At 36.4% G+C, this 16,132-nt stretch overlaps 1 protein-coding gene across 2 annotated transcripts in view; it reads left to right on the top strand.

Moving 5' to 3' along the window:
* The first annotated feature begins 268 nt into the window (after nt 1–268).
* Nucleotides 269–16,132, top strand: part of FAM174A (family with sequence similarity 174 member A) — a 37,643-nt gene continuing 21,779 nt past the window's right edge. Inside the window, exon 1 of one of the 2 annotated variants that reach the window (XM_047089620.1) lies at nt 269–906. In XM_047089620.1, coding sequence (XP_046945576.1) covers nt 467–906 — 440 coding nt within the window. In that variant the 5' untranslated portion in view covers nt 269–466. The remainder of the gene's footprint in view (nt 907–16,132) is intronic. The other variant, XM_047089616.1, reaches the window with a different exon arrangement.

A 16,132-nucleotide genomic window follows, 5' to 3' on the forward strand; every position in this document is an offset into this window, starting at 1 on the left:
CGCTTGATCAATGATTAGCTGTGTTTCTGCAGTTTTGCACCAAGGACCTCAATTATGAGCTTCCAATTTCTCATGGTTTTCCCAAGCAGAGTTGCTGCACACTTTACACCATCCTTTCGTGTTTACTTTCTTACCTGTGACGAAACCGAAAGATTTGCCCTTGTCCTGGCAAAGCGCGTGCGCAGACTACCAGGCGCGCCTGACGTCATTGGACGCGCCTGCCCCTACTTGTTAGCAACCTAAAGCGTCCGTAGTATCACTGGCTGCTGAGATGTACGAACTTCCGGTTTTCCTGGCCGCGGCCGCTGCCGCTGCCGCTGTTGCTGCCACTACCACCTGCCACGGCTGGGCCTCAGTTCCCGATTTGGTCACCTCTTCTTCGTTCTCCACTGCGCCCATGGTTCCTCTTGGAGCCAGGGCGGCGAGCCTGGCGGCTCCCGCGTGGTGAGAGGACGGTCCGGGGACGATGAAGGCCCCGCACTGCAACTGCTGCCTCAGTCCCCTCTTGATCTCCGCTTTCCTGCTTCTGCTACTGCTGCCAGGTTTGGGAGGGCCTTTGGCTGTGCTGCTGCAGGCGGCCGAGGCCGCGCCGGACCCCGGGCCTCCGGACCGCGGGCCGCGGACCCTGTCGTCCGTGCCTCCGGGTCCCGCCGTTGCCCAGTCCACGGGCCGCGCTCCCGCAGAAGCTAAAGGGCCGCGGGGCTCTGAGGGCGGCAATGGCAGCAGCCCCCGGGCAGGACTTGCGTCAGAAGACTCAGGAGGGAAGGCCGGGGAAGAAGACTCATTGGGTGGCAGCCTTGCTGTGAGCCCCAACCCCGGCGACAAGCCAATGACCCAGCGGGCCCTGACCGTGTTGATGGTGGTGAGCGGCGCGGTGCTGGTGTACTTCGTCGTCAGGACGGTCAGGTGAGGCAAAGCCTCAGTGAGCTTTCCCTGCAGGCCTAAGATGGGCTGCCTGGTGACCTAGCAAGGCAGATTTCTTTGACCTGGTGTTACTCCTCCCTGCCCCCATTATCAAGGGTGCCTGCCTGAGATCATGACGGTTGTCTTTAAAAGCCTATTTACTATAAGAAGTTAAACAACCAAATAGTTACTCGCTTTCATTTATAAATTATAAATTAATACCTCACCTCCAAATCTCTTTACCTTGTTCAAAGGGCATGCTTTCCTCTTAGGAACTAATCTTGTATTTGACCACACTATCTTGTAATACTTCTGTCTTTCTGCTTTATATATTGTTGCGTACTTTCATTTTGCCTATCAGAATGCAGACCTCTTAAGGGCAGGATTCCTATTTAGTAGCGTCTGTGAGTCCTAGAGTTCTTTGTACGGTACTGTTACTTACTAGAAAATCATTATTATTTGGAATAATAGTAGTAGTGCAGAAAAACCTTATGAATATTTTATCTCATAGAATTTAAGAGAAGAAAAGTTATTCCTTACCAGCATTTTCTTGTTATTGGTCTTTAATCTTCCCTTAAGTAATTTGCTTATACTATATGAAGTTTCCTGCATTCCACTGTTTTCGACCTGGAAAAGTAACAATTTTGTATGCTTCAATCTATGTCATATACCCCATTAGTCAGAAACAGCATTCATTTTGCATGGCACAAAGTATTTAAATGCACAATGTTATCAGTTGCATGGTAACATTTCCTTTCCTATGTGGCAAAGGAAAAAAAAAGGCAAATATAGTCACTTTTAATATTGGAGCAATTATTTAATACCTAACAAAACTAAACATATCTGAATTTAAATATACCAAATTTTGAATTAGTAAGTGGATAAATTTGATATTTCACCCTCTGAAAAATCCTTTCTAAAATGAATTCATCTATAAATAATAGTTCTAAGTCATTCAAAAGTTTAAATTTACAAAATAAATTTTTTGAGCCTATTCTTACTATAGAATGCTAGATTGTGGAGTTCTTTAAATATTAGATTTGGAACAGAAATGATGACTTAAATAACACCTTAAATATGACAAAGATGACTCAGGAGAGTAAAGTGATTTATCTAGTGTCCCACGGGGTCTAAGGATAATCCAGGATTGTAAATTCCACTCTTTGTTTGAATTTTTTTCCCTCTTTTTTTTCCCCTTTAACAAGATGTCTAGGTCTGGCATATGATCAGACTTTTGATTAAGTAGACCAGGTCATTATGTTGTAAATACCAGGTTATGAATAAAAGTAGATGATTGATTGCCACTTATTATTCTACTTAATGCCTTATAAAGTTGAAAAGGAATGATATCCAATTGGTGACATTTATTATGATAATAACCTTCATTTGATACATTCTTTTATTACTGATGTAAATTGTTTTATGGCATCAATCATAATATTTAAATATTCCATGTAATAAGATTGAGTTAGAACAAATCTGTAATAAGACTTACAACGCTGAAAATCTATAAGATGATTAAAGTGGCTTCATTGGTTACTCCCTCTCTGAAGAGTTGACTTACAGAGCCAAGGCTTCACTATTTGAAGGATCCATCCAAGAAAAGTGCTGAGGAAGCACTAAGTAGTTTTTACCTCTTGTGGAGTTTTGGTGTAGTATTAAAAAACAAACTACGCACTAGTATCTAAGAAGGCTATTAAAATGCTCTTCCTTTTTCCAAGTTCATATCTATGTGAACAGCAATTTTCTTCATATATTTCAACCAAACGCTTTGGAAATGATTGCAGGAGAAAATATGAAAACCTGGCAGTTTATCTTTTTCTATGTAGTTCTGTTTGTTTAAGCCAGACATTGAAGGGATTTGGAAAAGTCTGTCAGTGTGACTTTTTCACTTTTTTGGTTTTCTTTTTGACAATATACTTTTCATAAAAAAGTTAACATGTAATGGATTTATTTTAAATGATATTTTAAAAGTTTCTTACATTTAATTAACATTAAATATTGATATGCATAGTTCACATAAATATAAATTCTTTGGAATCCTGAATAATTTTTAACAATGTAAAAGACCAAAACATTTGAGAACCACTGGTGTAAATCGCATTATCTGAGGTGGGTACTATTGGTTCACAAACCAGTGAATCCAGGTCCACTTTCTGTTAAAGTGGAAGTAAGTAAATATTCGTGAGGTGTTAAAGACATTACCACCAAACTGAGACTTTGTTTTTGATATAAAGATTAGAAGACTTTGATATAAAGATTGAAGCAGAAATTATTTTTCTCACTATCTGTTATTTAGTGCTATCTGTATAGTCCTATGAAAGTCCAGAGTACCCTGAGTATTATATTTCTTATACTTGTAAATTATGGGCCTGATGATAACTTTGGGATGATCCTTATGTTTTTATTTTGCTTCTATAATTTGCTTTTATAAATCTTATATATAATGTTTATTGCCATTGATTTTCTGTCTTCATTTCTATAATGCTCAGAAGAGTACAGACTTTTCGGTATGATTCTATCGGATAACTCACTAACATAGTGTATGTTAAAAGCCAAATTCTGAACTATAGCTTACGAAAACTGTGCTCTTTAACCAGCATCTAATATATTCATTCAGTTCAAGTCCTAAAATTAGCTGGCTACCTGATGTCCAAAGCTTGATTGTTGCTGACAGTGTTTGGGCAATGTTCAGAACTCATATATTTGCTTCCAGATTATGGGATGAAATTATTTATTTTGGTGAATTATTTATTTTGGTGAATGCTCATTTTGCCTCCCCACTTTAAAAGTATTTGTCACAGCACACCAGTGCTAGTTTATTTGTGTCACGGGAAAGAATGGGTGAAAATCATTTCCCTAACTCTTATGTGGTAACATTTATGAGGAGAATATTTTATTTGTAAAATACTTGAACTCCATGAAATTTCCAAATTTTTTTGTTTTAATCTAACTCAGTTACAATGAATATGTAACTAGAAATAACATTAACTTGGAACCTGAAAATATTCCAAAGAACAATTAGATTATCTCAGTAGAAATTGGAAAATGTATACAAAGGAAAGAGTAGGCTTCCTAATATTAAAAATACCCAGTTTCTATGATAAGAGGCTCCTTATCTGTCTTATCTTCTGCTATATCCTAAGTGCTAAATATTATGTACAACATATGATAGGCTTTGTATAAGTAGTTGTCTAATGGTTGAGCATTCTTATTTTTTTTATATTGTTATAGATGGTGAAGATTTAGCAATTTAATGGTATTTGCTTCTTATTGATAGAATAAGGAGGAATGAACATCTCCATTAATACTTAGATTTCCTTTCTCTCTGTAGGACATTCTTGTCACAGTAAAATCTATAAAGCAAGAAAAAAAATTGTAGGGTCATTATTTTTTAGCATGTAGGTTGATTATTATAAACAATTATTATAAGCAATTTTGGTATAACTTTGTGAAGAATAGTCCTTGCCTTAAAAGCAGGAAATTATTTCTTTTTTCATGCCATGGCACTGATGCTTTTTCATTTTGTATTCAATATGGTATATTAGGAGACCAAGGCTTAGATTCCAATCCTGACCCTTTTTTCCTTTCTGATCTTTAGCAAGTCACTTAACCTTTCCAGTGTAACATCTCCTCATTAAAAATGGGGAAAGAAAGGTACTTTATATAGTGGAGATGAGCATGAAATTTAGTATGCTGGCCTTTATTTAGGCAGTCAGTATTTATTCAGCTGCTCATAACTAGGCACTGGGGATCTGTTGTGAGCGAAATAGACATTTCTTCCTCCATGGCACTTATAGACTAGAGGAGCAGAGAGACACTCATCAAACAATTGTTATAATGAAGAACACACAGGATGCTATGAAAAAGTAATAAAAGGCAAGTACTATTAATACCTAGTGTCTAGTAATTACACAATATTAATTTAATTTTAATTGTTCCTATACCAATAAGCTAAGACACAAAATTAGTTTTCTTTAACCTTACTTTCTAACTGAAACATTATTTTTTTAATTTTATTTTATTTTAATTTAATAATTATTTTATTTTATTTTATTTTTTAACATTATTTTAAATAATTTGTCCAAGGACACATGGTTGGGCCATGGCAAAACTGCATTGAAACCTAGCTCTGTCTGAACTTTTCCAACATGCCTAGTTACCATCCTGCTTCCTGTGATTACTTAAAGTAACCAATTTAAAGTGATACTGTACATAAGGATGGCTAGCTTATTTTCGAACAAAAAACAAGTGAATGTTATATGCACAGTATCTTTCTGTTAAAACATAGTGAGTTTTGTGAATATTAAAAGTCTAATTTTATTTTTAAAAAGTGAGTTAACCTTGGCATTTATTGATTATTAATAAATAATTTAATATCCTATATTAAATAATTTAATATCCTACCTCAAATAATTTAATATCCTACCTCAATTCCCTGCTTCCCGTCCCTCCTCCAAAGGTTTTCTTGATTTGCTAGACACAGTCTGGGAGTAGTGTTATTTTACAGCAACTTCTATTAATCTAATCATACATACTTCTACCTCAATTCCTCCTGGAGCAATTCATTATTGAATTATGGATGTGGGATTGGTAATATCTTTTCCATCTGGTTACTTACAAGAAGCTTGTAAACTCATAAGACATCAATAGGAATCACTCATTTTAGGCAAAAATAGGGAATACTTTCACTAGTTAACATTTATATATTTTCTCACTGCCATTTATTTGGTAAATACTCTTGAGCACTTAAATTGTGTCCGTGGTGGGCCCTGTGGTGAGAATTAGCAGGGCTCAAGATGCAAGAAGTCTCTGCCTTTTTGGGACTCCATTCTATGTGTTTATGCATCCTTGGAAAGTGGAATTTTCTCAACATGTACAAATTGTCCTGGTTTGGCATCATTTGTTCAGCTAGGTAGTATATATTGAATGTTTTATACAAAGACTCAGAGCTTCGGAATATATTTAACAAGTATACATTCTTAAAGAATTGATATTCTTTGCACAGATGAAACTTAACCTTCCCAAAATGTTTAGCCGTACACTTAAAATACTGTAAAATGTTAATTTGGCTTTGAGGTCAAATGCCAAAATGTCAAGGTGATTATGTATCAGTGATATACCAATCTCCTATGTCCAGGATCATTGAGAAATGAAATTGATGGAGAACTTAGAGAAACTCTATGAGAGCAGAGGCAATTTACTTATTTTTCATCCAGGACTAAGCATAGTATTTGCACCCAGATATTTAATAAATGGAATAGGTTTGACTAGACTAAGAAAATAAATATTTAGTTAGGGAAAATAGTCATTAGGTTTCTCAAAAGAAATAACATCCCTCCCTCCCTCGAAGAAATAAAGAAATGACATCTCTCATCTATCTCCTTATATATACTTTTCCTTTCCTGCTTCCTTCTAATATTAAAGAATTAGGTTACTGCTTGTATCACTTACTATTTTGGTTGAAATAGTAACCATAAAACATGGTTTCATGAAACAGCCCTGGCTAACTTAAACTAGAAGGGATTTATTTATTTATTTATTTATTTATTTATATCTCAAAAAGTCAAAGAGTAACTAAAGAATCAGGTTTTGGTAATAGGTAGGAACTAAAAGCAGCTTAGGAGATAAGAACCCAAAACAGAAGTTTATTTCCACCCTACTGTATAGATATGCAGTGGTTTTCACTTTTTTTGTCCCTCAGCTCAGGGATTGAATTCCTCGGATGGAGAAAAAAATTTGGCCTATCTTTTAGCAGAGATGGTAGCAATCCTATTATCTCACCAGACTATTATGGTAGAGATACTACCAATAAAGGAATATGAGTGCAAACAGGAAAAGGATGCAGTCACCAAAAACAACAGATGTTTACCTCCCTGATCCATCTTTGCTCTAGGTTTCAAGGAGGAATATAAATTATTCATACCCATCTTGCTAGATGTTTTTTAATCCAGCGGTTTAAATTTTTTTTTAACAGTTATTTATTTTTGAGAGAGAGACAGAGTGTGAGTGGGGGTGGGGCAGAGAGAGGGAGATACAGAATCTGAAGCAGGCTCCAGGCTCTGAGCTGTCAGCACAGAGCCCAATGCAGGGCTCAAATTCACGAGCTGCAAGATCATGACCCGAGCAGAAGTCAGATGCTTAACCAACTGAACCACCCAGGCGCCCCTAATCCGTCAGTTTAAAGTGCCAGTTCTAATGCCTGGCTCAAAAAGTAAACTGCAATTTTACCACCAGTCTGTAAAGTCACTACCTTCAAATTACTAAGTATTCTTTTTTTTCTTTTTTTTTTTAATGTTTATTAACTTTTTGAGAGAGAGATACACAGAGCATGAGCAGGGGAGGAGCAGACAGAGAGACAGAGACAGAGACAGAGACAGAGACAGAGACAGAGACAGAATATGAAACAGGCTCCAGGCTCTGAGCTGTCAGCACAGAACCCGACAAGGGGTTTGAACTCACGAACTGAACGGTGAGATCATGACCTAAGCCGAAGTCGGACCCCCAACTGACTGAACCACCCAGTGCTCCCCAAGTGTTCTTTATTCTACAAGGAGAGTCTTTATTCTGAACAGTTTGGCTGTATTTGTTATCATTTAGTTCTTGAGTAATTTTTCCTCTCCTGACTTCTGTTCCATTATGCTATCATGATCCCATTTCAGTGTAGCCTGATGGGAAGTCAGATTCCCTGAATTCTTATAGTAGCTTTTTATGAGAATACACTTGGTGTATATCCTTGGGTGAGTTAAATGGCAACCCTAAGGTTTAGCTTAGGTGTTGCAAAATAGAGAAAATGATAGTATTTACCAGAAAGGATTGTGTGAAGAATCTCTACAAAACACTTAGCACAGTTCCTGGGGCATAATAACTGCTTAATGAATTTTAATAGCAATAACTATTATTTTTCTTCTTTCATTACTCTTTTCTGATCTCTTCCACTTGTCTTTTCTGTTTTCACCTGTAATAATCTTGGCTTTAGGGAATGATTTTAAAACTATTTCTTTCCTCTGTTTTTGTTTTTTACATGTGATAACAGGATTTTCTGTATTTAAGCAGTGTTCATCAGGTATGCAGTTCTGGGAGGCAAAAGCAATGAGGTTAATTTGTTGGGGGTATCTGGGCCAGGGCAATGCTTCCCAACCTTTTCCATGTCATGCCATACTTAGAAATTAATATCCATGTGGGGTAAATGCTTGAGACTATTTACTCTGATCTCTGTCCACCTTGAACCCTGATAGCAACCCAAGGGCTGAGGGTATTTTTGTTTTGGCACATCAGTAAACCATTTTCATATGTGGCACAGTGGTTGGGGAGTGTTTGTAAAACAGTGATGTATGTGACTATGCGAAGACGTGGTTGGACGAGTTATTGTATGGGCCACGTTTAATTCCAGTCAAATCATTTCATGATTAAGTTTGAGTGACTATTATGTCACTTCATAAACTGTTCTGGGCATTGGATCTTAAAGGATAAGTAAGATGATATTGTTTCTCAAGGAGCTTAACATCTAGGGTAAAGTAGATGCTTTTTGTGATAACACATTGAACTTTTAGGAATATGTTGCAAGAGATCAAGCTAATTGGTGGGGGCTGCTTGGAAATCTCATTCCCATAGACAAAACTATTTGGACAGTCACTTAATACAGCAAAAAATATTAAATTTGAATAGAAGGCTTGTTATTCCTAATCAACATGAATGATCTAAAAACTTTCCCTATAACTGAATCTACTTTTCAGTCGGCCTTTTCTCCTGGGATATGTTTTGGTCACTCTTAACAATCTCAGCTATGCTGTCAGGGAGAAGTATTGAATAGAAGAGAGAGAGGAGTATTCATTTAAGAATGTAGTGTTGAAATATATTTAGATATTAGTAATACGAAAAGAGCTAGTAGAAAAAGAATTATTGAAGTTAAAGGTAAGGAAGGTCCTTCAGAAATCATGGAGAGAAAGAATCTGAATAAAACCAATGTGTAGGAATAGCGTGGGTGAGAAGGGAGACATAACCTCCATTGAAATGTCCCTATTTTCACACCTTTCATTTCCTCCTCTGGTTGTTGAAGTCTGGTTTTACTTCTACCATTCTAAAAGTGCCCTTGCAGGGGATAATTAATAACCTTTTCACATCAGTTCATGGACACTTTTCCTGTCTTTCCTGTAGCACTCAATATTTTATCTCTTACTTCATCTTCTGATTTTCTTAACTCTTTCAATATTTGTTGTCCATGTTATCCATGAACTTATTTCTCCAAGGACTCTTCTTCCTGCTCTTAGAATTCTTTTACACCTCTAATCTGAAGAACAGTCCATATCTTATTCATATTTATTCCCTGAAGACCCCACCCAGTTCCTGGAAGACAAAGACTTTATTAAATGTTTGTGGAAGAGAATGACTTTCACCTCTTTTATATTTGGGAATTTTCTAGGTCCTTTCCGTAACTCTGCAGTTTGACTGCCCATGTGTTCTGAGTGATCCATCAAAAATTCACTTCTTTAAATACCACCTCTAAGTTATTAACTGCCTCTGAGTTTTCATCATGTATAACCACCTAACTTTTACTGGATGTATGATTCAAACTCATAAAGTTGAAACTTGTAACCATCATTTTTGTCCCCAAACTTTTCCCTCACTGTTCTCTAAAGGTAAATGGTATCACCATATACATAGTTTCTTGAACTAGAAACCTGAGCCATGCCAAGTCTCCCTTTTGTTTACCTTCTACATCCACTCATAGAGTTTCATTTTCTAAATAGCTCTTGACTACATTACCACTTGGCCAGCTTCACTAATATCACGTTCCTTTAGGCTCATATCATTTGACTACTGGTGGTACTATTCTAACTTGTCTCTTCACTCCCAAGTATATCTGTCTTTCAACCTACATTCTAAACAGCTAGCATTCCTTTTGAAGTGTAGATCCTTATAATTAATATATAATATAATATATTACATTATATAATATATAATAAACTTATATAATATAAAAGTGTAGTGCTTATAATTTGTGCTTTATGGCTGTGCAATATGGTAGCCAACTACATGTGGCTTTAAAAACTTGAGTATATTAGAATTAAATTCTATTTGTTAGATGCAGTAGCCACATTTCACAGATCAATAATCACATGAGTGTATTGGCTACCATATTGGACTGCACAGTATAGGATATTTCCATCATTGCAGAAAGTTCTGTTGGGCATTGTTATTCTATGGCATCTGATGGGATAAGGTTCATATTCCTTAGCTTAGCATGTAAGGTCCTCCCCAATCTTTTTTTCATCATTTTCCATGTATATCTTGTGTTCTAGTCTCAAATGGGCCATATTTTTATGGAAATGTATTTTTCAAACAAAGAGATTGCATGCATTCTTTGTTTTATCTAACATTTCTTTTAAGATGGAAATAAAACATCAGCTGTATCAAAAACCCTTTGTGGTGCCAGACCCCTTTGTTGTCTTAGCTCATTCAGGGTGCTATCACAAAGGTACTACAGACCATGTGGCTTATAAACAACAGACATTTATTTCTCACAATTCTTGGTGCTGGGAGTCCAGCATCATGGTACTGACATTTTTGGTATCTGGCTAAAGCTTAGTTTTTGATTCATAAACAGTGTCTCCTAGCTGATTTTATTCTTTTAATTTTTTTAAATGTTTATTTGTTTTTGAGAGACAAAGAGAGACAGAGCATGAGTGGGGGAGTGGCAGAGAGAGAAGGAGACACGGAATCCGAAGCAGGCTCCAGACTCTGAGCTGTCAACACAGAACCCAACACAGGGCTCGAACTCACAAACTGTAAGATCATGACCTGAGCCAAAGTCAGATGCTTAACTGACTCAGCCACCCAGGTGCCCCACTTCACATATTTTCTGTACTTGAAGAGCTGTGGACTCAGCATCTGTGGCTGTGCAGAAAAGTCAATTGGGGCCCTTTAAAATACATAAATATTTATATATATTTATTCAAGATAATATTCATTACATATATCTAAGATAAATGCAGTAATCAGGATGAGTTGTATAAGTGTAACTGGGAGATGCATTTTCTGGTAACTAAGAAAGTTTGGATTTGGGACAAACAGGAGAAACTGAATTGAGAAGCATCTTGTTAGTTACAATGGAATTTTTCTGAAAATAAAATAATCAACAAATAGAATTATGAAACTTTAGTGCTAATATTCAGATGGTATATTCCAGTATACTCCTCCAGTATATTTGGACCAATTGTTACAGCCATTGTCTGTCTTGATTAGTTGATTCTACGTCTTGCAGTTGTTAAATAGCTGAATATCTAGAATACAACCTCTGCTTTTCCTTCTCTTCAGAGTTTGAGTTGTTTTGTCCATTGCCCTTGTTGGTATTTATCTTCTATATTACAGCATTTGCCTTTAACTTTATTTTTGATACTGTCAAATGTATGTTTTTAATTTACTTTAATTTGTCTTTTCTCAAATATGAGAAAGACAATAAAAAGTTAAAGTTGGGTTGCAAGGTATGTCTTGATAAGTTGCATTGCTCAGTATGATGTAAAACATAGCATGAAAAATACCTCAATCATAAATTTGGAATCTTATAGTAATTAAAATCATTTTCCTAAGAAATCATTTAGGTTTTTCCAGGGCGCCTGGGTGGCTCAGTCAGTTAAATGACTGACTCTTGATTTTGGCTCAGGTCACGATCTCATGGTTCGTGAATTTGAGTCCCATGTTCGGCTCTGTACTGGCAGCGTGGAGCCTGCTTGGGATTCTCTCTCTCTCTGTCTCTCTCTCTCTCTCTCTCCTACTCTACCCCTCCCCTGCTTGTGTTCCTCTCTCTCTCAAAATAAATAAAATATTTTAAAATAAATCATTTAGGTTTTTCCTAGTTATTTTCCAGAGATATTTACTGTTAATTTCTTTCATATTATTTTTTTTTCTATACCAATAAATAGGCATAGACTTGGCAATTCTCAGAATAACATGAAGATACTGAGTCTACTTAAGAGATAATGTTATTCCTTTGAGGTGACCAAACCGTGTTATGTTTTTCTAAAGTAAAAATGCACTGTGGCTTGTCTCTAGTTTATATTATAATTTTATTTATTCACTGATTTTCTCCATAATAAGACAAAAGGTGAAAAATAAACTTTTGTACTGGCTAACGTACATACATACAAATGTGTACATGTGTACTATTCCATGTAGGCTCCTACTCCTCTTTTATACTCAAGCCTGTAAATATCAATTCATGTTAGCAATACTATATTTTGAATAATTATAATCCTATGTTATCAATTATATCCTTTTTCTTTTCATTAGGCATATTAGACATATAGTTCATATTAGTTCATGTATGTTTATGCAGAACTTTCATAGAAATTTTTTTAACTTTTTTTTTTTTTTTAATTTGAGAGAGTGCACGAGCACATATGAGCTGTGGGAAGGGGCAGAAAGGGGGGAGAGAGAGAATCCCAAGCAGGCTTCATGCTGTCAATGCAAAGCCCCACATGGGGCTCCATCTCATGAACCATGGGATCATGACTTGAGCTGAAATCAAGAGCTGGATTCTTAACCGACTGAGCCACCCAGACACCACTATAAAGTTTTTTTTTTAAATCAACATTATGTTACTTTATCCTCACCTCTTATGTAGATGATTTTACAGATACTGGAATGCATTTGAGAGTCTGAATATTTTAATCAGGGTACCATAGCTTATGCTGAGATAATAAACAGTCTCAGTTCCAATGACTTAATGCAATAAAAGTTTATTTCTCACTTATGAAAATGCAGCTGCAGGCCTGGGCTCTCCTCCAGGACAGTTGTCCTCTGCATAGCAACTCAGCAGTTTGGCTGACTTTGATCTTAGGGTTTTGCCCTTTCAACCTAAGCCCGCTACAGTGTCAGACCTTGGTAAAAGAGACTAAAGAATGCCCAGGGGCTTTGATTGCCTCTGCCTGGAAAGTAGCCTAACTGAATGATGAGCTGGGAAGTGACAAAGTGAGAGAGACTGTGTGTGTGTGTTCCAGATTTGGTGAGCCCTAGTATTGTCTGCCATATAAAGTGATATATCAAAGGTCATTGAGCTGCAAAGTATCCAAGTTCCTGCAGAATCCAGAGTTTGAATTCTGTTTTTGGTGTTCCTTCTATATTGCACAGCAGTTTTTGAAGTGATTGATTGATCACTTTTTCATTGGGATGAATTTGTATTTTACAGAACAGGAAAACAAATTCTTAATGATACTGAAAATAATAAACAATTAAATAACGCTTTTGCAGTTAGCTTAGTGTGTACTATTTCCCGATGTTTTCTTACCCATAGGATACATTATAATGGATGCACATTGATCCCCACTGGAAAATTATCCTTTTTTTTTTTTTTAACTATACTAACTCTTGAGAAAGAGTTAATCTCCATCGCAGCTTCAAATTGCCTCATGTTCATTTTTGCCCGTAGTTGCATGTGTTTTCTTCTACATTGACTCCCTAAAGAGTATTCTGATTGGCTTATCTTTATGGGCTAGGCCACATCATGGGCCACAATCCCTTCTAGAGATTGACTGATAGCCCTTGAAAAAAAGTATCTATCCCAGGATGGTTTTAGTTATGGCTGAGAGTAGGGGACTTTTGCACAGTAGAATATACCATTAACTGTTGTTACTCATTCAAAAAAGCTTGTAGGCAAAGTAATTTTTCTTAGGATAGGGACAGCAGACATGACAGGTCTCATGATAGCAGGCCTTGTTCTAATATTAGAGCTCCATCTTTTTTAGTGGTAGAGACTGGCTATACTTCCACTGAAACCTAGCACTCTGAGGAGTCCAATTTAAGAACTGTTGTGTTCATGAATTTGGGCTGCTCAGTCTCTGAGGAGAGAAAAAACTGAAAAGGTTTGGATGATCTAGATGGAGCTGAGACTACTGAATTACTGGAAAAACAAGGGTAGAATGAAAGTGAAAAGTTTTAGTGGGCTTATTATGTGGCACTGATTTTTTATCGAACTCTGCTAAGAAAAAAAGGTGAGTAATATATTCAGAAGGTAGGGATTGGTAATAGAACCTGCCTAAAAGATTCTTAAAAAAGAATAACATCAGAAGGAAATACACATCTGAGTTATGGAAGATTGTCAGCCCATCTCAGAGAAGCTAAGATGCTAGGTGCCCTGATCAGTTAGGAGGTTTTTACCTGTAGGTAATAAAATGCCAGTTAAAAGTGACTTTAAAATAAGGACATATTTTGGTGGTGGCGTTATTTGCTTGTCATGAATATGAACAAGGCTCAGACATGGTTCTGTGATTTTGTGATAGCATCAAGAATTCTGGGTTTTTCCATCCTTGTCTCTTCATAAGATGGCTACCTCAGCTTTAAGCATTCTGTTCTCACACAGTAGTGTTTCAAACACAAAAAACAAGGGGGCCTTTCCCAGAAACCACACTGCTAGAGTCATCCCCTTCTATCTCATTTGTCTGAACTGCTTTATCTGCTCAGCCCTAAACAATGACTGGCAAAAGGAAAATTATATTTCCATGATAGGTTTACACCAATTATTATGATCATTATGTATCTCTTAGGGCTGGGCCCAATTGCTCTGTAAACAAAATCATGATTCTGTTAAAGCAAAGTAGGGTTTCCTTTTGGATAAACAAAAAGCAGATTCTGTTTCTGTGATCAGAACTAAGAGATGGCCTTACCAAAACATAAATGTACTTGTTAATGCAAGTAGCTACTGGGTTATTAGTTTTACTGCAAAAGGATGAACCAGAAAATGCAGTTCACTAAAATAATATGTTCATTTTGGTATAGTGTGAGATAATTATATTAGGGATCAGAAGACTGTTTTGGTAACTGATTTTGTGACCTTGTTTAAAATTACTTTGATTCATTAGGAAGACAGTCTTGCTTAATGTTTTAAGATCCCAGACTCAGGAGCCAAATTGCCTGTGTTTGAATCCTAGCTCTACCATTTACTATCTCAAGTTTAATTTTTTCCAAGCCCTGCTTTTCTATGTATAAAATGAAGGTACTTATAGGATTGTTGTGAGGATTATATCAGGTAATTCTTGTAAGCTGCGTAGCTCACTGCCTGTCATATGTGCAGACCGGGTAAATGTTAACCTTATTAGTGATTTTGTATGTCTAGAGTTGTAATTGTAATATATTTTGGGGTTTTTACTCTGTTTTTTGATACCTCTTCACACCATTCTTTATACATGTAGTATTTGACCTCCTAAAATACCTATGATCAGCAAGACGTTAGGACTGGCAAGATTATTAGAGACAGGGGGGAGCTGAGGAGATTGTAAGAGAAACCCACTAGAGGGGTTGGTCTTAGAGTGGGAGGTGAAATAGGATGAACTTTGGAAATGCTGAGTTGTAAATAGTACTTTAAAGTTAGTTGGGGAATAATTCCATGCTGAATTCTTAGAAGTGGAGGTCAGAAGAATTTATCAAGCCTCACATCCCAAGTTTTAGTGCCAGGAAAAGAACACTAGGATATCCATGTAAAGACCAAGGCAAGAAATGAACAAGGGAGCTATGTGCTATGCACTTACTACATGACATGTCCTAGCTAAGCTATATGATACTTATTTAGGATTTACTTCACCTGGGGCTATCTACCATTATAACAAAAATAGGAGACAAGTCTAAACACAGGAACTGATTGTATGTGCTAAATTACAGGGAGCTGGGTGAGAAGAGATCTATCAGAGAAAATAGTGCAGTATCCTCAACATAGATGAACATGCATTTGATCTTTTTTAACTTTTAGGTGTTAGCAGTGAACATTTTACTGGAGATAAAGAATGGCAGGATACTTTGTTGAGGGAATCTTCTATTTAGTGCTGCACTTGGTCAAGGTCATGATAGTGACAGAGCTTGGTAGCTGATAGGCCAGTAGAGAGGACCCAATTATAATTATGAAAGGAAGCCAAAAGAATTTTTAAAAAGCACCATAGTCTGAGAACTTCAACATGGGGTCAATTGCTCCTGAGAGCATTATTGTTTTACAGAAAAATGGAATAATCATAATAATATTGAGACATCTAAAATAGTAGAATTAGCTCATTTTATCCTGTATAATAGGGTAGAGATATTGTTAGCATTGGATATATCTCCATGTAGAATGCTGAGAATTTAAAAGAAAATAAGGAAAAAGTCAGTTTGGCTTTGAATGGATAAACTTCAATTATTTAGAATCTAAATGAAGTATAACTACACATTACAACATGGTAATTTTACATACCCAAAAGATGAAAAT

This window comes from Lynx rufus, unplaced genomic scaffold (assembly GCF_022079265.1).
Source record: "Lynx rufus isolate CCGP_SWC_20201006 ecotype Redwood Valley unplaced genomic scaffold, mLynRuf1.p SCAF_1, whole genome shotgun sequence".
NCBI classification, from domain to species: domain Eukaryota; kingdom Metazoa; phylum Chordata; class Mammalia; order Carnivora; family Felidae; genus Lynx; species Lynx rufus.